Source organism: Schistocerca americana, chromosome 7 (assembly GCF_021461395.2).
Source record: "Schistocerca americana isolate TAMUIC-IGC-003095 chromosome 7, iqSchAmer2.1, whole genome shotgun sequence".
Lineage (NCBI taxonomy): Eukaryota > Metazoa > Arthropoda > Insecta > Orthoptera > Acrididae > Schistocerca > Schistocerca americana.
In genome coordinates this window covers 540,719,803-540,744,559 of record NC_060125.1, presented here as the reverse complement: position 1 = coordinate 540,744,559, position 24,757 = coordinate 540,719,803, and the positions used below count along the sequence as shown (strand labels likewise).

At 37.0% G+C, this 24,757-nt stretch overlaps 2 protein-coding genes across 4 annotated transcripts in view; one reads left to right on the top strand and one right to left on the bottom strand.

Annotated features, from left to right (window-relative positions):
* Positions 1 to 116: 116 nt before the first annotated feature.
* On the bottom strand, positions 117 to 15,736 carry LOC124622354 (vacuolar protein-sorting-associated protein 25). Of its 2 annotated transcripts, none has more exons than XM_047148033.1 (3): positions 15,503 to 15,736; positions 7,726 to 7,848; positions 117 to 847 (listed from the first exon to the last, which is right to left on the bottom strand). In XM_047148033.1, the coding sequence occupies exons 2-3, from the start codon at positions 7,833 to 7,835 to the stop codon at positions 415 to 417; spliced, it is 543 nt and encodes a 180-aa protein (XP_047003989.1). In that variant the 5' UTR covers positions 7,836 to 7,848; positions 15,503 to 15,736; the 3' UTR covers positions 117 to 414. The 2 variants fall into 2 exon arrangements, with proteins under 2 accessions (XP_047003989.1, XP_047003990.1); XM_047148034.1 differs by lacking the exon at positions 15,503 to 15,736 and adding an exon at positions 15,010 to 15,401.
* The window catches only part of LOC124622353 (phosphomevalonate kinase), a 70,437-nt gene continuing 61,010 nt past the window's right edge, over positions 15,331 to 24,757 (top strand). The window contains exon 1 of one of the 2 annotated variants that reach the window (XM_047148032.1): positions 15,331 to 15,770. In XM_047148032.1, the coding sequence (XP_047003988.1) occupies positions 15,676 to 15,770 (95 nt within the window). In that variant the 5' untranslated portion in view covers positions 15,331 to 15,675. The remainder of the gene's footprint in view (positions 15,771 to 24,757) is intronic. The other variant, XM_047148029.1, reaches the window with a different exon arrangement.

Sequence of the window (24,757 nt, the reverse complement as noted above, 5' to 3'; positions counted from 1 at the left end):
TTAATGAATACTAAAATGCTACCCATACCAATGTTATTGTTAAGATATGTAATGCTCGCAATGGCTAGAAACATAAATACCAGTTTCAAGCACAGCAACCAGAAAAGTTACACAGATGATGCTTGTACATTCATATATTTCACTTTATTTACAGAGGCTCGGCAAAAAGGCACAACATACTGGTAACTTTTTCATAAAGCACAAAACCTTCAATAGTCCTGCAAATATGGGAAAACAGAGAACAATACATTGCCTTGTTCCGCATAAAGCAATCATCACCACATTAAAGCTCATCTGTTACAGAAATCTATTAACATTATTTGTGAAACAAACTTTCTTTCAAAATTAGAAATTAAAATCTGCAAAAATAATAAAACATTGCTCAATCACAAAATATCACCCTAAAAATTTCAATCAGAAAAATTTCACTCCTCTGTTATCATCAAAATCCATAAATTCAGCATTACCACGTTGCTGCAGGCGAAGAACTGAGCGAACCAGTGTGTCTTCATCCAAACCATGGAAATCACAACTGACAGTATCATCTCCATGCGTTAGTTCGTATAACGTACATACTGTACCACTCATGCCGTTATCACGTGCCCAAGACAGAAGGCAATCTGCCCACTCATCTATAGTGCGGCCACAATGCACAGCCCAGGTATAGCCCTGCTTGTCGAGACGTTCCGCATGACCAGTGCGAGCCAGTTCTTCCATTACAGCTGTTATGCCCTCTTCGGGAAACCGTCGGTTGATGGTGGCATTCGCAAATGGTGGACCCCGCCCTGCTTCACGCACGTCTACTTTACTTTGCCGCGTCGCTCCGTACCATTCAAGTACAAGTGACCTGATGTAAAGAAATATTTCTTTTCAGTTCTCTGACAAAGTATTAAACGAAAAAACAACACACTTTATACCAACTTCAATCCCATTACTATTTTTATGTTAATTTTAGGAGAAGTCATGTAAATTATGAAAAGTAGCTTGACTGCATAAAAGAAAACAGTGAATAATTTTGTTAGACGATGTCACAGGAATGAAACTAACCTCAGACTGCAGGAACATGGTATGTGAGACCTGTGAAGATCAGTATTGTGTCCACTCTTATTCTTAACCTACACAAATGTGCTGACAATGTCTTACAAGGAGATATAAAAACTATAATGCTCGCTGACAGTAGTAGCATATTAATCAAAGGCCATAGTATTAAACACTATTCAGATGTATTCTGAACAGGCTAGCAGTTTTAATTTTACGCTCACAAGGACTCATATTATGGGAAATACTCTTAACTTAAACACTGAGCCTAAAATTCCTCAGGATCCAACACAATGAATTAAAATGGAGTCGAACACAAAAAACTTATTAAGACACTCAATTTAGCTCATTTTTCTTAGAAGTTTGTCTCATTGTGCAAAATAAGGCACAACTCACCGGTTAACAAAATTTAGTATGTTTAATTAGAAATACTAACATTCAGAAATCTGAAAGCTAAACCAGGATTTTGGCCATAAAATACATATCTTATTGACTGAAAGAGCACCTAATCTAATATATCCTGAGGCTAGCATCTCCATCTCTCCCCCATCCTTGCAACAGGTGAGTTCCACTCAACTTGACATTGAAGCAACTTACTCCATCTCAACCATTTCCAATCTATACCTTTTTTCTTAAGAAAAGGAATTGACAGTTCCAAAAAGTAGGAATAGTGCTTATAGAGTTTTGGGAAATACATTATTCCACATCCTACATTTATCAAACCAATCATGGAAACTTACAGTGACACCATTATCATCTTTGAAGATACAATCCCTAGTGGTGAATTAGCAATGTTGTTGAACAAATATGACCACCTCCTGTTTCACATATCACATTAATTAGTTACATTTCCTTTCAGTGTGATTATATAACCCACCGAAAACAACAAAACAGCAACCAAAACCATATAAAAACTTTACCATGCATTACAAGTGGGAGGAAAACTGGATAGTACACTTAACTTCTTTTTCTGCCCATATGTACCGACTGTAAATTAGAAAAATTCTTTGCTTCATTTCTTCATCATCAAGCCACATTGGGGCACTTATGGTGCTTCTCCACTTCCTCCACCTTTCCATCATTCTTCTTCTACAACTGTTTTCTTCCAGTCCAGATTCCTTCTTCTTAACATGGTCTTGATTGAGTCAATACCTATTGCTCCACTTATCCCTCTTGCCCTCAAACTTGGACATTATATCATTCATTTTGGTATTCTTCCATCTTTCTTTCTCTCTATCATTCAATTCTTCTTCTTCTCCCTTTCCTTCCTAACATCTACACTTCTCACACTGTCTCTCCTCATTTTCCATAACATATTTCTTAAGAATTTCATTTCACTGTCTTGGATGCTACTCTTCTGTCTTGTTGCACTGTCCATGTCTTTAACTCATATGTCAATGGGATATAAGGTGCTTATTGCACAGCATTTCCTTACACTTCATTGGCATCTCCCTTCCCCATATTAAGCCCCTCACACACTAACAAAATGTATTGCTTGGTTGTCCTCTTTTGTTGATTTCTGTGTCCCATCTTTGCATTCTTCATTATCACACTACTTAAATATTTAATGCTGTCCACAATTTCAATACCCTATCCTTTCATGCTAATTTGCCCTTTACTTTCTCTAGCTGCTCTGGTTACCACCATAATGTTATTTTTCTCCACACTGCATTTCATCCCATATTTCTCAAATTTTTTCATTTAAGATGTCTAGTTGCTCTGGTACAATTCCGCTATTGGTTCTCCCACAAATGTGCCATTGGCAGATAATTATAATTTCATCTCCCTTCCTCTACGAGCTTTGTTGCTCTCTGTCATGAGTTCATCTATCACCATTACAAATAATAATGGCGACAATATACTTCCTTGACTCAATCCTGATTCAACTTGGATCTGAACACATTTGAAGATTTCGTCATACATTGCTTGAAGAATTCCAATTGTTTGTTTTCCAACCCTCCCCCCCCCCCCCTCTCTCTCTCTTCCCAAGGTCCCCAAACTTTCTCTGTGGTCACTATTGCATGTCTTCATTATCTGTCTCCCTTCTTGAACACTGGAACTATAATTCCCTTTTCCCTTTCTTCAGGCACACATCTCTGAGTCCATATGCACCTTATCAATCTATGTAACCACTGTAGCCCAGTAGATCCACATGCTTTTATCACTTTTACGTGTATTTGATCTATCCAACTGCGTCTCATATTTTCATTCTTAAACTGCTAGTTCCACTTCTAACATTAATATCTTTCTCTTTTCAAGTCCAGGTCCCCCCCATTGCACTCCTATTCCCTACTATCACTATTTTTCATGTTTAGCAGTTTGTCAAAGTACTCTTTTCATCCTTTCCTTTTCTCCTCCAGTTGTGTTATTAGCACTTCACTTTCCCCTTCCACCAGCTCTGTAATAGTGTAAAAGGAGTACATTATGAGATAGAATTGCAGCCACCTTTAAAGAGGTCAAATGTGTGGTACTGCTGATAAGACACTTTCTAACTTCCAGAACTAATAATTACTTCCTCAGGGAGGGGAGAATGATAGTTCGGGGAAGGTTAAAAAGGAAGGGGCCACTCAGACCTCAGAATGAAAGGGATCTACAAGTAATGAGACAAGGGTCTGCTGAAATTTTATTTTTATTTGTTCTCATTTCTATTTATACTATTCATCACTCTTCTCCCTAATCTACCTTTACTCCCCACACTGTCATCACATTTTCTGGACTGTAGCTGCCACATTACCTGCCAATGTACCCTCCCTGACCACCTCTCACTGATGCCTCCCCACTCATCTTTGTCCACTCTCATCCACACTACAGGTCAGTCCCTCTCATCCTGTGGCTTACTGAATGGCCCTTTCTTTTCGCCTTCTCCAACTTATTCCTCTCCCCTCCCAAAGGAAAGAAATGTTAGTAGCGCAAGGTAGGAAGTTTATCACTTTTATACGTATCTCTCAAGAGTGATACACTTTTTGACTAGTCAGCAATTCTGTCTTACAATTTGTCAGTTTGTTAGTTTATTTGGTTTAATTTTCCTCTGATACAGTTGTAAAAGTATATACTGACACTACATTTCCCATCCGTGTATTAAGTTTAGCAATAACTGCCATGGCAGTGTCCTTAAATGTAACACTTTCATTTATTCCCTACTGCCACTCTCGACAAGAGCAAGAGCATTAGCAGTTAAGTATCCCCATAGCTTCTGTATGCCATCGTGGTACTAGAGACAGCAATTGCACATACACATAATAAACTTATGATTTAACACAGTTACACCAACTAAACTGGCATTGGTTTTATCTCCAGTGGAGGTCTGTAAGGTCTGACATGACTGTAGATCAGAAAATACCAAAACACAGCAGATATACTGATAACACAATACACACACAGATGTGTCAGCACAGTGACAAACAAACTCCAGCAATGATGCGTATGTGCAAGCATATTATCATTGTTCTGTAGAACAACTGTTATCAGTTCCAAGTGTTGAATGTAACTAACACTACCTTTCCAGTTCATTTATCTGAACATCTATATACTGATGACACAGGTAATCACAGAGGCACCAACATGTAATACACAGTAAATACAACCCCTTCCTCTCCCTCCTCCATATATGCACATCCACAACAATTTAAAGTGTGCACCTTTTGCATAACTTTTCCACTTCTTTAATCACTTTATTGAAAAACAACAAAATTATTTAAAAATTATTTGCAACAGAAAAAAAACCCAAAAAGTGGAACAATTATTAAATTATTCTCCTTCATAAGTATCATCATCATTTGTGAATGTGGCTAAAATTGGACTGTGTACAGATTGGGACGTCGTGTGGGCGCTGATGACCGTGCACTTGAGTGCCCCACAAGCCAATCATAATCATCATCATCATCATCATCATCATCATCATCATCCTTCATAAAAAACTATATAACCAAAACAAAAAAAGGATGTGACACCTGATGGGCAAATTATTTGGAACCCATGGTAAATAAATAAATAATGATCTTACAGAACATGAGGGCATACTGGAAAAATAAAAAATGACAACAGGGAAAGAAGAGGAAGTGAAGTCATTACATGGTCCAAGTTGGTCACTACGGAAATAAAAAGTAAGCTTACAGAGGAATTCACTCCTTGCAATCACATACAATTCTTTTCCATGATCCTCAAAAGACAGTAGCGCAACAGCTGGACAGTGAGTTAGGGAAATATCAAGCAGGTTTCAGAGCATCAATATCATTTATTGAACAAATAGAAAATCTCAAGATCATCCTCCAATACAGCAAGAAACAAACCAGACAGTGGGGTAGCTATCTTAGAATTCCAAAAGCCATATGACTGCACAGATAGAACCACTCCTTTTGGAATACTAAGAGAACTAGGACTCAATGAAAACCTCAGTAGATTGGTGCACTGTACCCTGTCCAACACCAAATCCAAAGTAAAGTACATTGGACAACTCTCCAAGAGTTTCCCAATTAATACAAAGGTCAGGCAAGGAGAGGATATTTCATGTATATTATGTAACAGTGCCATGGGAAAAAAAAAGAAAAACCAGCACAGAATAGACCATACCTTTACCAACAAACCATGTACTAATGATGGGAAACAAAGCAGAAAATCTAAAGATTCTGTGTCACAGGTGTTTGCTGATGACCTGACCTTACCTGGCAAAGGACCTGCAACAGGTTTCTATGCAAATCCAAGTATGACATTTAACAACAGTGAAACAGCTTTATTGATCAACATCACATAGACTGAATTCATTACAAATTGTAAAGATGCTCCTAGAATGGTGAGACTCAATTATACCAAGGATATCAAGACAGCCAAAACTGTAAAGTACCTTTGAAATGGATCTCAAATGATTTCACTGAAACAGTAGCTCTTGAACAAAGGAAAATCAAACTACAGAGGGCATACCATGCCTCTAGAAAAATTTACACCTTCAACCACCTGTTGTTGAACATCAAATTAAGCCCCTATAACACAGCAGCCAAATCGTTAAGTATTCTGTGCAGTGCAGTGCCTATACCTAACCAAGAAGACATCCAAGAAGACCTCCGGTTGCACTACATATCAGTCTCACTGCAACTAAGATTTCAATGGGATTCCAATAACTAAGAAGACTGTAATAATTATAGGAGAATAAGTGATATTCCCTCATCTGGTATGATGCTCAAACAAACCATAAAAGAAAGACTAGACCACAGGTAGAAGATGTGGAAGAACAAGTGGGTTTAGGACTAATAAACAATGCACAGGCAATATATTCTTACAGAACAACGAGCAGAAAAGTAATAGCATGCAAAAAGGAGCTGCACATAATATTAATTCATTTAAAAAGGTTTATGACAGTGTGTCAATTAAAAACATATGGGAAGAGGAAAAAAAAATCTTTCCGCAGTTTGTACCAAGTCCGTGACAGAGCTGTGCAAGGATAATAAAAGTACAATCAAAACATGTAACTACCTAACTGAAAAGTTTACAATTAACAAGAGACTGAGACAGTGTTATTCCATCACTGCTACATTGATCAAAATACATACTGAAAAGACTCTAAGACACAAGAGGAGAAAATATCAAAGTGTGTTTCCACAAAAATGGAATAGGAGTATTTGAAGCCTATTGTTTTCAAGCAATTCACATCAAACATGAAAAAAACATAACTAACTTGTTTAGAAAATTAGTAGAGGAATATAAAGAGTGGAGTACATTTGAAAACTGCAGTTTATATCCATAGAAGCTGTAGGCAACTTACGAACTGAAAAGGCTTTTTTTTCCCTTAAATACAATCTCTTACAAGTAGTTGGACCTTACTCTACCACCAGATGTAAGGGCGTTCAAGATATACAAAATAAAATATGGAAAGCAAAAGTCACAACTAAGCAACTAAATCCAGTACTACAGGATGAAACAAGATTTTCTTGCATTTTGCAGGAACCTGCACCCCCCACCCCCACTCATCCTCCCCAGGTTGTCTGCATTTCTACTGCAACCTACATCCTTTTCAAGTTTCTTACTGTGGTCAAACTTCAGTCTCCCTCAACAATTTTTGTGTTGTTGCTGTGCACACCCCACTGGGTCAAGGTGATTCATGGTGATATTTCGTGTCAAAATTCAGTCCACCTCTGTAAATTTCTGGACCCAGATGCTAGGGTAGTTTTATTCCTAATGATGAAGGTGTTATTGATGTTGTTTTTGTGGTGGTGGTGGTGGTGGAAGCTTAAGAATTATACTGAATTTAATACAGCTTGACTACTGTGATGTTTTTATATGAGTATGTCGCCACAAAAGGCTTCAAGACACAGAGCTTTCCTTTCACATCTTAATTCTTTACACCTGTCAATTCATTATTCACAGGACTCCTCTGACATTAAATTCAAATTTCCAGCTTCATGTGATGGAACTGGATTTCTTTTCCATTACCTATTCTTCTAAGATGATTTCTTTATTCTATTGGTATTCAAAGGAAGAGAGAAGTGAACAAAGAATAACTTACAGGTACGCCTTAAAATACTCAACAATGTATAAAATTGGATGAGACATATTTCAAATTTCACACATTGCCTTTAGGCAATGACAGCGTCAGCTATTCCCCATCTTGCACATGACGAATATATTAAAAATAGATAATTTATTCTCTAAGTCAACATTTTTACAATGCAGGAATACGTATCAGTATCTTCAAACCTCCATGCTGCTATCTGCTTTGCTCTTGTCTCTGCATGTGGTTGCAATGTGAAGAATGGTGGGAAGTGAAACTGCCATGGAAACTCAATATTGGGATTTTCAATTGACATCTCAGCAACCCTCCTAAAAGTACAGAAATAAAATCAGTTAAAATAGTAATTATAATAGGCAGAAGCAGAAGCTGGAAATTACTAAATCCAGGTAGAAATGAACTTATGCACTGCAAAATTCTGTAGGACTGGACTACAAAGGATCTTAAGCATTTTCAAGCACTCTGAATAAAATTTTCTGCTTCAGAATCTACCTCTTTGCAGAGGGAAACAAAATAATGAGACGCACAGAAAATATTGAAGTTCTGCACCTTGAAAGTTAATTAATTCAAATCAAAAATTAAGATGGGGAAGAACACATTGCCTCAGTCCAGGAGAAAATTGACAGCCAATGCCATTATGTGATTCCCATTTGGAGAGCATATTTTTATGTTATTTAGTTACAATGAAATGGATTTCTCAGTATCTCATATCTTTATTCTACTTACTCAGCAATTTCTTGTCAATGCTTAACAGACATAAGGGCCAACAGATTTCCCAAAAATAAATCTGTAAATTACTGAATTATCAACCACATTTTTGGAAGGAAAAATTTTTTTTTTATCCCTGTGTTGTTCTGGAAATACAGCAACCATTGCACAACCAGATACCTATCAGCAGCTTAATTTCTTACTATATTAAGAATTTGAAAACATATCCTTATTTTCATTGATTTCTCTGATACCATGGACTCTTTACATGCTCTAGGCCCTCATTGTTCTTTCTAACTTTTGCATTTAGGTTTCCCATGACAATCAAGATGTCACTTAAGGAGAGGTAAAACACTTTTTCTGTTCAGTATCTGAGGTTTCTGTAGGAGCGTAACACTGGATGACTGTGACATTTCGAATGTTTGTCTGAAACTTCAAATTTATGTGCCAGTCACGATTTGGTGATTGGAGGTACATTATTCCCACACAAGAATTGCTATAAGGTTACATGGATATTCCCTGATCACAGAACAGAAAACCAAATTGATCATACAGCGCTAAGCAAAAAATTTAGAAGGTCACTGATGAACGTGAGAAATAAATGTGGGGCTGATATTGGTACTGATCACCACTTTATTGTTGCAAATTTTAGACTAAAAATCATGGCTACAAATAGAAAGTTTGAACAACGGAACAAAAAATATGATGCGGGAAAACTTAGAATAACAGCAAAACAAGAAGCTTTCTGTATTGAGCTAAGGAACTGCGAAGAGGCACTCCAAGAAACACAGGAAAATGATGAAAATAGTGTTGTTGATACATGGATGCAGATTAAGGACGTCTACTGCAATGTGAGCAAACAGGCCCTGGGCTTTAAAAACCATTTGAAAGAAGATTGGATGTCCGAGCGTACATGGAATTTGATCGGCTGTAGCAAGGAGATTAAGGCAAAATTAAATATGAGTAAAACAAGACAGCAGAAAACTCGAATGCAAGCTGAGTATGCCGCTACTGACTCCCAAAGAGGAGTGTGAGGAATGATAAGAGAAAGTGGATGGATGAGCAAGCTCTGAGAGCAGAGACAGCAGCAGCAAGGGATGATGCAAAAGAACTGTACTGCATCACTAGAATGTTGTCCAAAAAAGGTTTCAACAAGAACAGACCTGTGAAAATCAAGGAGGGCCGTCTGTTGACAACAGAGAAGACCAACTTAGAAGATGGAGAGAACATTTTTCTGAAGTCTTAAACAGAGAGAGTAACCTGAAGACAGGGAGAGGCAATGAAAATTTCCAGATGCCAGTGATAGAATCAATATAAACACACCATCTAAGACTGAAATTAAAATAGCTCTCAAACAGATAAAGGACGGGAAGGCTCCAGGAATGGATAATATTGCACCTGAGGTGCTAAAATCAGACACTGACACCACCGTACTGCATCCATTGTTTGAGAAGATATGGTCAGAAGAGAAAACACCAAAGGATTGGAAAGAAGGGGTGATTATTAAGTTGCCAAAGAAAGGGGTTACTACCAACTGTAATAACTGGCGAGGCATCACCCTCCTATCTGAACCAAGTAAAGTACTCTGTAGATTGATGCTAAATCGCACCCAGGACTCAGTCGAGGCACGATTGAGAAAAGAGCAAGCTGGGTTTAGAGAGCACAGAAGTTGTGTCAATCTCATCAGCACACTGCGGATAATACTTGAGCAGAGTGCAGAATGGCAGAACACACTCTACCTTACATTTATTGATTTTGAAAAGGCATTTGACTCTCTTAATAGGAGAGTTATGTGGCATACCTTGGAAGAATATGGAATACCATCAAAGATAATAAATATTATTAAAGCCATGTATGATGGATATGAAACTTACTGAATCTATCCAAGCAAATGCTGGGGTGAGGCAGGGATGCATTCCATTACCTACCTTGTTCTTGTTGGTACTGGTCAGCATAATAAAAAGTGTTGTAGATGGTAGGAGAAGAGGTATTCAGTGGGGAATGCAAGACTGGCTTGAAGACCTTGACTTTGCTGACAATATCTCTCTGATCTCACAAAGATTGCGTGACATGGAAGAAAAGTTGGAAAGACTGAAAGAGGAAGCAGAAATTGCAGGACTTACAATAAATGTTCAGAAAACTAAGGAAATGAGAATGCGATCTGAAAAACAAGCAAAGCTAACAGTGTATGGAAAGGAATTGGAACAAGTAGACTCCTTTGTATATCTAGGAAGTACTATCTGTAAAGATGGAGGAGCCGAGGAGGATGTAAAGAGTCGGATATGAAAGGCAAATGGAGCCTTTGTACAGCTGTACCCTGTCTGGCGTAATAAGAACATCTCGAGACGAACCAATCTGCACTTGTTCAGTAGCAACGTAAAATCAGTCCTCCTGTATAGTTGCAAAACATGGAAGGTAACAAACATGAATGTAAACCACCTGAAAGTCTTCATAAACCGGTGTCTTCGGCAAATTATAAATGAGAGGTGGCCAAATGTTATATCAAATGACGAATTATCGGAGATGACAAACCAGCGACCAATCCGTAAACAAATAAAGGAAAGAAAATGGAGGTGGATTGGTTACACAATACACAAACAACAAGGAGCTGTTGAAAAGGCAGCACTGGATTGAAATCCACTAGGAACATGTAGGCGTGGCCGCCCGAAAAAGACATGGAAAAGAACGTTGGAAGAAGAAGCTCTGAAAGCTGGTAAAACATGGAATGAAGTGAAATGTTTGGCTGCCAAAAGAACCAGATGGAAGATGCTACCCTGTGATCTGACAGGAACAACAGAAAATAAGTCAAGTAAGTCAATATTAAGAATTTATATTGCAAGCTGTATCACCATGTCAATATATATTGATGAAAAAATACTATTTTTAATAACTACTACACAGTACTTGGATATGTGAACCTTTTTTCCATGTGAGAAGCTACTAAAAGTTTTGTTTACTGCTTCCGAGTATTCCTTAAGTACCATTTATCACACAATAAGAGGATTAGTGGTCGTGTTTTCATGCCTTAGAACAGTGGCTGGCACTCCTGACCTGCTGTGCTTGAAAGTTTTTGGCCACCAAACTTTAAAAAAAGTTGGACTATCACTGGAGTGAGATTTAAAAAAACAGATCCTTTAAATGAAAATAAAATTTCAGTGAAAATGATTTCACTGCATGTGACAATTTCCACAGCAGATACAAACGAACATTTCTCATTTCCATGAATTTCACAACTTAAATGAAATTACAGTAATAAGATTTACTGCACATTGTGCTGCTTGTATAACATTTTTTCCTGCCCCTGCCAAACAATGATTTTTTCCAGAGACAATATGAAATATTTTCTGTTGAAATGTGTGAGTGAGAAACAAGTGATCACTTTTTACTAGGCACCCATGATGTAGGTTGAAAGACAAGAATAGTAGTAGAAAGTTATGAAGAAAAGATAGAGAGGCAAAAGAATGAAAGTTTGCTACACCTTAAATTGTCTCTTTTCTCAGCAACCAACCTTTCACCTTTTCAAACCCCCTTAACTCAGTATGATTAATCATTTTTACAACCCCCTGAATCCATATTTACAATATTACAACATGGCGCACACACACTACACTAGTCCCTCTGTGGCTGAGGCAGTCTGCACATGTCACTTCTATGATTATTATAACTTCTAAAAATAAACTGAGCAATTCAAAAAACCAAAAACCTGGTGAAAGTGTTTTTACTTTGGAGGTTCTATGTACTTCTGAAAAATACCAAACCATCAACTCTACTCACAGCTCATTATTTGACATACATCAGATCTTTTGCCTCATTATTTATCTGTAGCAGTTCTTATCTCAGTTACATTTTTTCAGTCATTCAACTAAATAATATGCTGACCTTTACGGCTATTCATTTCTGCTTGTGATGTCTGGTAAACATCAGCAGTTAATTAGTACATGTGTCTAGAACCACTAAAAAAGCAAATGTAAGAAATACTTTGTAGAAAAAAATACATTAAGTTTAATGACACTAATAGAAATCAATCAGAAGTTACATAGTTGATGTATGAATAACCTGGCGAATGAGGGTTGTTTTCCATACTCCAAATACCATGAAAGATGAAATGAGACATAGAAAATACTTAATAATAGAAACTGACAACATCAATTTTAGGCCCTCAAATGAATGTTTAAAAATTTTCACAAAAGTGGAAGAGAACAGTTTCTGGCTATATTACTTCTGCATCCAAAAATCAAACATTGGAAAATCCAGGGTGGAATGTAACAATATTATGAAAAGGTAAGTTGCTACTCACCATATACTGGAGATGCTGAGTTGCAGATAGGCACAACAAAAAGACTGTCACAAATACAGCTTTCAGCCAGTAAGGCCTTCATCAAAATTAGAAGACAGACACAAACATACACACTCACACAAATGCAACTGACACACACAACTCTGCAGTCACAGGCAACTGAGGCCTCAGCTGCCTGAGACTGCAGTTGTGTGTGTTCTAATTTTGATGAAGGCATTACTGGCTGAAAGCTGTATTTGTGAAAGTCTTTTTGTTGTGCCTGTCCGCAACTCTGCATCTCCCCTATATGGTGAGTAGCATCTTTCCTTTTCATAATATTGTTACATTCCATCCTGGATTTTCCATTGTTTGATGTTTGCTGGACAGCTTTTCTTCGATCCTAACCCAGTGCTGTTTTCCTTTGTTACTATTTTCTAATGCATCACTATACCCAATGTCTGTCTGTCCTTTCTCTTCTTTCCTGTGTTTCTCTTGTAGCCTTACAAACCACACTGCACACACTACTTACGTGCCAGTGTGTTGTGATTCTACAATTTATTGTTTGTGTCATTACAATTTATTACATAGGTTGTAGTCATTGGCTATTTGGACGTGTATTTCATTTCTAAATGTATACATTTTAATGACAGTTTATTTTATTTATTTGAGATACATATTCCATATATCCAGTATGGCGTGATTACACATGGATGTGGAACGAGTCAAAGAAGATACAATATGGATACCATACAATACAATACATACTGGTATATTACACAAAGTAGATGAATGATTCAAAACTGGTACAATACAATAATATAACAGAGATAATAAACAATGCAATACAAAAATACAATAGTGATAAAAAAACAATACAGAGACAATGACAAATAAAGGAATATGAATTACTACTCAAATTATGTATCTCTGCTGAAGAATTCATCTAAAGAGTAGAAACATTTTTCCAGTAGGAATTCCTTAAGCTTTTCTTTTTTCTTTTTCTTTTTTTTATTTAAATAGCGTTTTATTTATTTTAGACACTTTATATTACACGGGAGTGTGTTAAAGGTTTTTGTACTTGTGTACTTTACCCCTTTTTGTACCAGAGAGAGATTTCTCTATTCACAGTGCATATCACCTTTCCGTCTTGTGTTATAATGATGATATGCATCATTTGTTTCCTATTCAGAGGAATTGAGAAGTGTGAAAGCCATGAGTGAGAGGAGATGATGTGAGGTATGTTTAAAAAGATTGCGACATCAGGTTCTTGGAGGAACACTACATACAGGCCTAATTCGGACTACTTTTTTCTGGCTTACAAAAATTTTTTTTGAAAGTGGTGAGTTGCCCCAAAAGATTATTCCATAGCACATCACTGAATGAAAGTAGTCAAAATATGCAGACTTTGATATGCTGATGTCTCCAATTTTGGAGATTATTCAGATGGCAAATTTCTCCTGAGCTAACCTTTATTGGTGTTTGCTGTATGGAATTCCCAGTTGAGCCGGTTATCTATGTGAACGCCTAGGAACTTAGTGCACTGAACGCTCTGTAACTGTTGGCTCTCGCGTGCAATGTCAATTCCTTCTGGGCTTATGTATCTGAATTGGAAGTGCATGTGATTTGTTTTACTGAGGTTTATTGCTAGAGAATTTGCTGTGAACCAGTTCAGAACATTTGCAAGTGCTTCGTTGGCATTTAATTCTACGTCAGTGGAAGTTTTGCTGGCTGTAACTATACTTGTGTCATCTGTGATTCCGTTAAGACTGCTACGTGTGTCAGTTAACTTCCAGCAGAGGGTTAAGTGGGCCACTTGCAAGTATGTTACATTTTGGCCTCTGCTTTTGATGATATTTAGATTATACTCTTAATATTTTTTTCCAAACATTCCTTGAATAGAAACCAAAGCAGTTATGTGCTAAACATGTAATTCTTGTTAAATATTAAAATACAAAAAGTCAAAATGTAAAAACTGGTTCAGTTACCCTAACTTTAGCCTACTCCTTGTGTAATGGTTTTCCATTCTGAAGGTTACTTTCCTCCCTCAGAAGTTGTATATAGCAAGCAGTATTCACAATATCACAGACCTTCAATTGGTCATGCAAAAGATTTTGTGTCATGCAGGGAGTTGGCTGGAGTGGAGCTAATTTTGTCTACAAACTGGCTCACAGCAGATACTATGCTTTTGCCTTTTTAAAACCCATACTGATTTTTTTTTTTATTTTTGTATGGAATTTTGAATTTGCATTATCACAACCTTTTCAAAAATTTTTGAAAGTGATGGAAGACGAGAGATTTTGCGATAGTTTCCCATATGTTCTTTTGCTCCTCTGAATAATGGTTACTTATTGCATACTTCACAGTAGCTGAGAAACTACCTCGGTTGGCCTTGGATGATTCTGAAGATTACCAGCAGCAGCGTTTTCTAACAGTTTACAGTAAGAACTAATAGTAAACTGCTATACAATGATTCCAATAATGAGCATACCCTTATGTCGTTCCCAATTATTTCTCGATGAAGGCTAGGTTCTTGCTCAAAATTCCTCGCGACACCAATCATATCGCCATTTCCCTGTTACGGAATTTGTACGATCAGTGTCAATAATAATAAACAGTCGAAAATAAGAGCTGTTCCATACCGACTGCAGCCACAGAAAACCTCGAGCAATTATTTTTGTGACATTGTATACGCAGTACAATAACGGGCGAAATCAGAGGGCAACCTGTCCGAAAGACTTTTTATTAAAAAATAAAGCTACATGGAATGAGGTAATCCGTCAGTAGGCCTACCGTTGGAGTTACTTCTCTACGCCAAAACAATGTACGCGACTACACTAATAATTACTCAAATATGTGACAGCACTCTATTCTAATAAGTTTTAACCTCATTTGTACGTTACGTCTCCATCTTAAAATACAGTACACGGAGATTATATTTTGTTAACTTCATTTAGCTGACAAATCCATATTATAGGACTTACAAAAATATTATGTTCAGTTGTCTATAGCACCCGTATGAATTTCACCGCCAAACGTCGCCCATGTATCTTTCACTTCTACACTTCGAGAATGATTCACCGACGGGTCCCGGTCGACGCGTTCAACACTTGTGATTTGTGAATGACAACACCCACAAGACAACACAGTGTGTACCATGGCTGATAGTATGTCAAATCCCCGATGTGTATTGCTGTTTAGCGGAAAACGGAAGTCTGGTAAAGATTACATAGTCGAAAATCTACTACAAAGGTAAGATAAATACTGTAATTGAGAAGTTTTTATACTGACGTAAGTCGCCGGGTGGCAATAAAAGAAAGCTGTCTGGTATTTGTGGTGACATTTGCTTACGACTTGATCCGTATCGTGTATAATGTTTATGTGTAACTGCAAGAATCGCCGTCAGCGTAACGAACAAAATAAACACACTTCGACAATGCAAACTTGCTGCTGCTTTTGTATAATTCTGAAATCGCCTGTCAATGGCTGGAAAACGCCTTTAACAGCTATGATGATCACTGTTTTAGACTCTATGCCTTGGGTTATGAATAATTCAGGTATACTTATAGAACGGCAAGCCGCGCTCTGGAATGGAAAATTCATTTGCGCATTTTAGAAATGAAATCACAATAGACCACGATTTGTTGCGATCTTACGACGGTAACAACAGAAGTGGAATTTAATGGTCACAAACTACACGAAATACCTTGTGTAAAATACTAGGAGTCTAAAGGGATAAAAGGGTAAAATGGAGTCAACAATCTTAACGTTTTGCATATGTTGCACTTTTCAGTAATGAACGAATGTTGAAAAAAGCTGCACAACCGTTCAGTCAGACCTCGGTAAGATTGTGTGGTTCAAAGGTTGTTAACCTGGACAACTATATAGAAAATGTGCCTTGTCTTTTCAATAGCATATTTGCTTTGTTGTTGTGCAAATGTACAAGTAAATTCTATGTGAATACTGTATAATGAAAATAGAAGATACAAGTACACACATAAAATAGCACATGTAAGATAAAAAAGAAAGTGATCCAGATATATTTATTTATTGAGTCATTCGAATCCTACATGTATAGAACATGTACAAGGATATTTGTCATGGTTAAGACTTTACAACATAAAATACTGTTTGTATGCAGTCCTAGGGTCTAGATATTTAAGTAATTTAGCAAAGAATCATACATCCAATAAACATTAGAGACAACACACAAAGTAGAATATTCATAATGCATATTTATTTTGGTTGTTTGGTTTCTAAGCACGGTACTCTGTCAGACTTAAAAGCAATGATCAATTAAATATGCCTTTAGTTCAGCCTTAAAACTACTGAGTTTACTTATTGGTCTGGTGGATCGTTGTAAATTTTTGTACTAGTACTAGTGATGTTCTCATCTGCTTCGTATGAAGATCAGATTTTTGTCTTTATTGTATGCATGTTTATCTTCATTTTTAATAAGATATGTGGGTGTCTATCAATATATCGTTTTACAAAAACTGTCATTTCGTAGATAAAAATGCAAGGAAGAGGAAGAATTAACTTTTTTTTTTTAAATATGGCTCTGCATGATTTCCTTTGTTGTTACATTACCCAGAAGATTATGCCATACTTAATTACAGACAGTACATAGAAGTAGTGTACATTTAACAGGCTGTCTTTGCTGCAACAACTTTTTAAGATCCCCATTATGTATCAGGTTTTTCTTAGTTTTCTTTGCAAATATTCAGTGCGTATCTCCCATTTTGTGTTGTTGTGGAGCCAGAGACACAGAAATTTTGTGCTGTCAGTACTTTCAAGAACTCTGCCCCTTAGTTCTGTTTGTATATTTGGCTGGTGCCTTCTTTTTGGATTGTAGAAGTTCAGTGTTAGGCTTACTGTCTTTTCTTTGTTTATAATAAGCTTGTTATAGCTGAACTTCTGTTCTATGCTGTTCATTGTTTGGATAGCAGAGTCTCTTAGTTTTTCTTGTTTTCCCACTAATAAGGGTTGGAGGGTAGTTTGGCAGTATAAGGTCATTGATATAGAGGAGAAGCAGAATGGATTCTAATACTGATCCTTGAGGGACGCCATATTTCACGTTTTCATAACCTAAGTAGTAGTAGCTGATTTTGTTACGGTCAGTATATTGCACTTCAACCACCTACTTGCGTCCACATAGGTATGTCCTGAGTCACTCATTGGATATACCTCTAATTCCTAAGTGGTCAAGCTTTTGCAGTAGATTATTATGGTCAATGATGTCGAAAGCTTTGGATAAATCAAGGCATTTGCCTGTCAGAAAATTGCTCTTATCCGGTTTAGCATAGATTTCTTTAAGAAATTCAAGTATTGCACTCTTAGTTGTATAGCCTTTCCTGAAACCACGCTGTGAGCGAGAGAGAGTTTTATGTTTATTTAGGAAATCAGACAATCTCGTATAAAAACATTTTCTAAAATTTTTGAAAATACAGACAGTAGGGCTTTTGGCCCATAATTTGAAATGCCTTCCAGATTTCCTTTTTTGGCAGTGGTTTAAGTTTTGCTATTAATGTATAATGTGAATGTAAAATGACTCGTTACACATTATTACAATAAATAATGCAAATGATCCATGGAACTTGAAACTAAATAAACTAAATATAGAAATTTATATGTGTTGTGCACATGCCTGTATTATTACATATTCATAGTCTGTTCCTCATATGCCTGTACTCTTGTATTCTCTAATCAGCAAATTGTTTTCCACGCACTTTAATTCAGTAATAGTTTTACATCAACATCCCCTGATAATTATTGTCCGATCTCATTCATACGACTCATGTAAAAAATTATAGAATATTGTATGCACCAACAGTTGAACCTGCACTTCGAGCAAAATAATGTGCTTAGCTCCGCACAGGATGGTTTCAGATCTTTTCTGCACTGTCAAAGCTGTTGAGACCATCATCACAAAAGTGTATGATTCCTTTGAGAGTAAGAAAACAACTGGTGCAACACTTCTGGATTTGCCAGAAGCTTTTGATACTGTCACTCATAGTTGTTGTTGTTGTTGTTGTTGTGGTCTTCAGTCCTGAGACTGGTTTGATGCAGCTCTCATGCTACTCTATCCTGTGCAAGCTTCTTCGTCTCCCAGTACTTACAGCAACCTACATACTTCTGAATCTGCTTATTGTATTCATCTCTTGGTCTCCCTCTACGATTTTTACCCTCCTCGCTGCCCTCCAATGCTAAATTTGTGATCCCTTGATGCCTCAGAATATTTCCTACCAACCGGTCCCTTCTTCTTGTCAAGTTGTGCCACAAACTCCTCTTCTCCCCAATTCTATTCAATACCACCTCATTAGTTATGTGATCTACCCATCTAATCTTCAGCATTCTTCTGTAGAACCACATTTTGAAGGCTTCTATTCTCTTCTTGTCCAAACTGTTTATTGTCCATGTTTCACTTCCATACATGGCTACACTCCATACAAATACTTTCAGAAACAACTTCCTAACACTTAAATCTATACTTGATGTTAATAAATTTCTCTTCATCAGAAATGCTTTCCTTGCCGTTGCCAGTCTACATTTTATATCCTCTCTACTTCCCCAAATAGCAAAACTCCTCTACTACTTTAAGTGTCTCATTTCCTAATCTAATTCCCTCAGCATCACCCAACTTAATTCGACTACATTCCATTATCCTCGTTTTCCTTTTGTTGAAGTTCATCTTATATCCTCCTTTCAAGACACTGTCCATTCCGTTCAACTGTTCTTCCAAGTCCTTTGCTGTCTCTGACAGAATTACAATGTCATCAGCGAACCTCGAAGTTTTTATTTCTTCTCCATGGATTTTAATACCTACTCATAGTATACTTATCAAAAAGCTCCGGTACTACAGAGTTTGAGAGTATGCTCTTCACCTTATTGAGTCATACCTAAGCAACAGAGGGCAGATGGCAGCTATAAACAACCAAAGATCAGGCTCATTACCTGTTACGAAAGGCATTCCACAGGGCTGGGTACTGGCTCCATTCTTGTTCAATGTACACACAATGATTTACCATCATTCTTCCCATGTTGTATGCAGATGAGATAACACTAATCATACAGGTTGATGCAATAATTGATAACAGGCAAATTGTTTGCAAATTAATAGTAATACTAAAGACATTGTTTTCACTTTAAGTGTCTCCAATGAAGATTACAAAATAATTAAACTGTTAGGTTTCTACATAAATCAGAAACTCAGTTGGGCGAGCTACACAGAAAAATTGTGCTCAGAAAAAAAGGAAGGAAGTAAGAGAGAATCTTCTGAAGATAACTAGAAAGAGTTCAGTATTATGACAGTCCGTGGACTCTATATGTAAAGCAGCCTTCTAAGTATCAGAGAGAATTTAAATAATTTTAACCTTAAGATGTCTGTACATGAACACAACCCAAGAACCAGATAATTAATTGCTACGCCCAACAGTAGGTCAGCTAAGCTACAACAGCTACAAATATCTAGGTACCAGATTTTTCAATAGACTTCCAAAATATGCCCATTCTGTTTACTACAGTATATTTGAAATTGGTTTAGAGGAGTGGTTTAGGGCGAAAGCATACTACTCCATAAAAGAGTATGAGGAATCAGACTTAGTGACGTAAAAGTTCTGACAAATTACTGTCATACTAAGTTGAAACAAATTGTTGGGTAAAAGGTTCCTGCATATATAATTTTCATGCTATATGTAATGATGTGTCATTGATGTAAATATCATAACGTTTTATGCACCTCATGTTTTGATAGCATTATATGTAAATATTTACACGAATGAAATGTAAAATGTTCCAAGGTGAATAAACTATTAGATGATCATCAGACAACAGCTGTTAAATATATAAACATAATGAAAATGATAATGAGTGAAAGAGGGTATTTTCAGTTTTGGCTTAATATATACATAACATCAAAAAGTGAATGGTCATTGTAGTCACTTATAGAATAAAAAACATTGTTCAAGTTTTATATTTTCTAATTTAAATTTTTTTCATCTCCTAACTTCTGATGTAAACGGGCAGTCTGGTTTGTTGTGTATGGAGTGCTGTGCTATTTTGGATGTTTGGCTTATACTGAAAGTTTGATTTTAATCTAGTGATGTGGTCAAGCCCACCTGCGTATTTTTAAGTTCATTTTGGTCTCAATAAGACCTTTCAGTCATTCTGAAATTGCAAGTTGCTGCTGCAGGCTATAGGTTTCATTCAATATAGTTTTATTCAACCAGTCACTGGACAAGTTTGAAATTTCAAAATTATTAACCACTTTCCATAACTGTGTAGTGGTAATAGCAATCACCATACCTCCAAGCATAAAATGTATAACTTTTTTAAATAAGATGTTGTATAGTTTTCTGCATGGTACAACTCTGACATTCTTTACACTGATTTTGCTGTGCGTGACAAATTTTCCTTGAATTTTCATGTAGACTCACTTATTCAGTGAAATATTGATTTCAATATTAACGAGTATTGGTGCTGTTTTAAGCCATTAATTCATAACTGAAAAGTATACCACCAGAGATAGCATTTAGATAGTTTCAAATGTTTATTTATTTATTTATTCACCCTTTGACCATTCGGCACAACATAAGCGTATAGGACGTACCAGAAACTTACACACACACACACACACACACACACACACACACACACACACACACATACACAATGGCCACCGTGTCAGTGGTGCATTGACGTCCGCTCTGTGCTTTGTTTGCGAGTGCACATAGTGCCATTGATGCCACTGTCAGTGAGTGCAGTCTGTGCAGTTGATACTGTGATTGTTAAAGGTGTGTAAATACTCTTCGTGATTTTATATGTGTGTAACAGTTGTTACTCAGTTGCCTGGGTTGTGATGCACAGTGTCGGTTTGCAAAATGTCAGCGTGGCTTACATCAGCAGCAATGGTATCAGCTGACACACCACCGGCCACCTGAGACATCAGCTTCAGCAGTGGAGGTGGCATGTGACATCAGCGATAGCAGAAACAGCAGACGTGTCAGCAACAATGGTGTCTGTATGTGGGTGGCACCAAGCAAAGTAGAATCAGGACTGAGGAACATCATTCAACTGGCATGTGACAATTTGCCCTGTTTTTTCTGTTTTTAGCCTACAGCCAAAGAGACCAGAAACTGACTATATTTTAGAAAAATAGAAGTGATTTTTGCTCCGAATACCTCATGCTGTGAAGAATTTGGGATGCGCTCTTTGTGCCTATCTGATTGCACTGTCTCCATATCCATGTGAAATCATGGGTACTGGAGAAAACTACTCGCTCTCTGCTGGTGGCAGCCACCACTAGTCCATGTAGCGACAGTGATCACCAAAACTAGTAATCAACATTATTTCAGAAGGAAAACAAAATGACAGCACACTAAGCGGTAGAAAAACGGGCTATAAAATGAAGTACCTTTGTGAAACGGCATCGTTGGTAACATCTTCGGCTGCATCGACTGTAGAAAAGATCACCATACTTGACGATATTCTTATGGAGCTTCAAAATGAACTGAGGCATAAAAGAACCTTAACAGTTATACCAGCAACAGGGAGAAACAAAATTTGGACACTTGTCATCACTCGAGCAAAATTAGAAGAGCAGAATGAGGGAAATAAATAAATAAATATCAGTTACATAAAGAATTAACTAATGGCAATGCACCAGATGCGCTAGAACGAATGCACCATCTGGAATCAGAAATAACTGATCTCAAATCAGAAAGTCAAAGATTAAGAACAGAAAGTAAGTCAACTCCACTGTCCTTTGCCACAGTTGCGGCCGCTGGCTCAGCTTCAAAGCTGAAGAGCAGAGTAGGAGAACGCATACGGCAATCTGAATCAAAACAGTTGAGTGTTCTTTTCTTCAAATTGGAAAACAATCACGATGCCAATCAATCCCACACAAGACAAAGTAAAAATAAAAGCAGTCAGATCCACAACAAACACAGTCATCTTAGAAACAGAAACACAAGCAGATAAAAGGAAAATTGTAGAAAAGACAGCACAACTAAAAGATACTAGATATGAAGAACCGAGGAAATTCTGACCTCACCTCGCAGTGTATCAAGTTGGAACTACTCAGGAACTGATCAGGACTTCCTGGAGTAACTATATGACATCAGTTTAAGTGAGCACATCTCTAAGGAGGAGTTCTACCAGGAAGTCAAAATGAAGTTCAAAACGGGCTCACAATGTAAATGAGCAGTTAATAACATCCTGGAAGTCACTTCAAGGGTTTGTTTTTTCTGCTGCAAAGGGAAAAAGTTAATGTTGAGTTCTACTCTTTACACATCAAAGATTGTGTGGCAGTTCAGAAATGTTTCAGCTGCTGGGCACTAGGTCACTCACCAAAATGTTGCAATAAAGAACCTGTATGTGAAAAATGTGCAAAGCCAGCCACAAGAAGTTAGAATGCTGAGAGGAAGCCACAGTTGGATGTATACCATGAAATTACAGGAACAGGACCTGTGATATGGCAGGGGGACCTGACTGCCCTATCTACAAGAAATTGTAGGACAGGCAATTAGAGCACATCGAATATGACGTTATTGACAACATTCACTAACAAGGAGCACAAGTACAATGGTCAGACACTGAAGCCCTCCTTACAGGTGGATGTAGATGTGCAAAGAAACAATACATGCAAGTGAAAACATAAGAAACCATCAACTAAAATGAGAGATTGGTGGTGTGCCCTTAGCAACAACATGTGGGTATTGCACAATTAACAAAGCTAGAAACAAACACACTTACATTACTGCAAACTGACATAATTATGGCAAAGATATTTTAACATCACTGATTACATAGATGAGGTGTGTGCAGGGAGCCGTTGAGTACCTCATAGGAAGGCAGATAAAACACAAAATGATCCAGTGGACGATCTTCCAGACCAAACTTCTGCTACAAGAGGAAGAGCTGGAAGAGGACATTTTCTACCAATGTAGTGGGCAATGTAACAAAACAGTCAGAAAACAAACACAAAAGGATACATAGGGCACCTCACTGAGACCAATACATATTCATTTCACAGCACTGAAAAATAAGGAACAGTTATACATATTGACACACCAGTACAAGAAACATGAAAAGGTACGACACCTGTTGACAGTTCACTAGGTCAAAACACAGCATTAAAATTACATTCAGAACATGATTCTAGTAAATGCAGGCCTTACATAAAGCCCATACGTTTTACATATGGTAGCAGCACACACGGCATGGACGCACAGTGAAAATAGCCACAAAGAAAAGACTCAATTGCCAAATAACTTTGAAATAGGCAAACAGTATTCAAAAAACAGAGATATTGGAAGTAGAATGTTAAACTCAAACAATCTACCTAATAATACAGTTAAAAATACTTCATCCATATGCAATTCCCAGTGTACACAAACAATAGAGGAAGACAAATCTCAGGATGTTTCACAGGACACACCCAGAAACCCCAAACAACACAATCATAATGAATTGATTACAGCAATTTTGAGAGTAACTTATGCATAAGTAGATAACAGCGAAAACAATCAATTATTGATAAAATTATTTAATTAGATGGATAAAAAATCTACTCCCCAAGTGGTGGCAGAACACTTCAACCCTTCTGCCTGAAGGAGGAGCCACTGGCTCCGAAAGCTTGCCAACCACAACAGTCTTTTGTGTGTGTGTGTGTGTTTGTGTGTGTGTGTGTGTGTGTTTGTTTTGTGCTGCCGATTGGTGGGTAGATTATGCATAAGTAGGTTAGAAAATAGGGAAATTTTCCAGACTGCTTTTGATGAAGCAAACTGGGATAATTTGAATGCCCCTCTTGTTTTGCCATCTGCCTCCTTAAATTCATTTTTTCACTTTTAACTATTTACCATTAACATACGTGAATATAATCCAAATTTTCAAAAAAGAGAAAGGTTGGCCCTCAGTTTTGAAGAATATAACATCAGATCTAATTTTGTTCTTAGTTTTATGTATGTAATTGATTTTCTAATTTATTTTGACTGTTATTAGTTAGTACCTTTCATTACAGGGCAAAATCGGTAATTGTTTCGTAACTTCAGTTGTTGTGATCTGTATGTAATTATTTTGTATGGGGATTTTTATATGGCCAGTTCACATAAGTATAAATTTGAAAAAAACATATGTACTGTAGTTTTTATAAGATTTCTTATGTAACAATTTTTTTGTGTGTACATTGTTAAACCCGATTGTGGTCACTGAATTGCCCATTTAGTTATTAGCAATATCTT

Excerpts from the sequence above, each read along its gene's own strand:
- LOC124622354 (XM_047148033.1), bottom strand. The coding sequence starts at position 7,835 with ATGTCAATTGAAAATCCCAATATTGAGTTTCCATGGCAGTTTCACTTC. Across the intron at positions 848-7,725 it reads AAGCAGATAGCAGCATGGAG|GTCACTTGTACTTGAATGGT; the intron begins GTTTGAAGATAC and ends TCTTTACATCAG.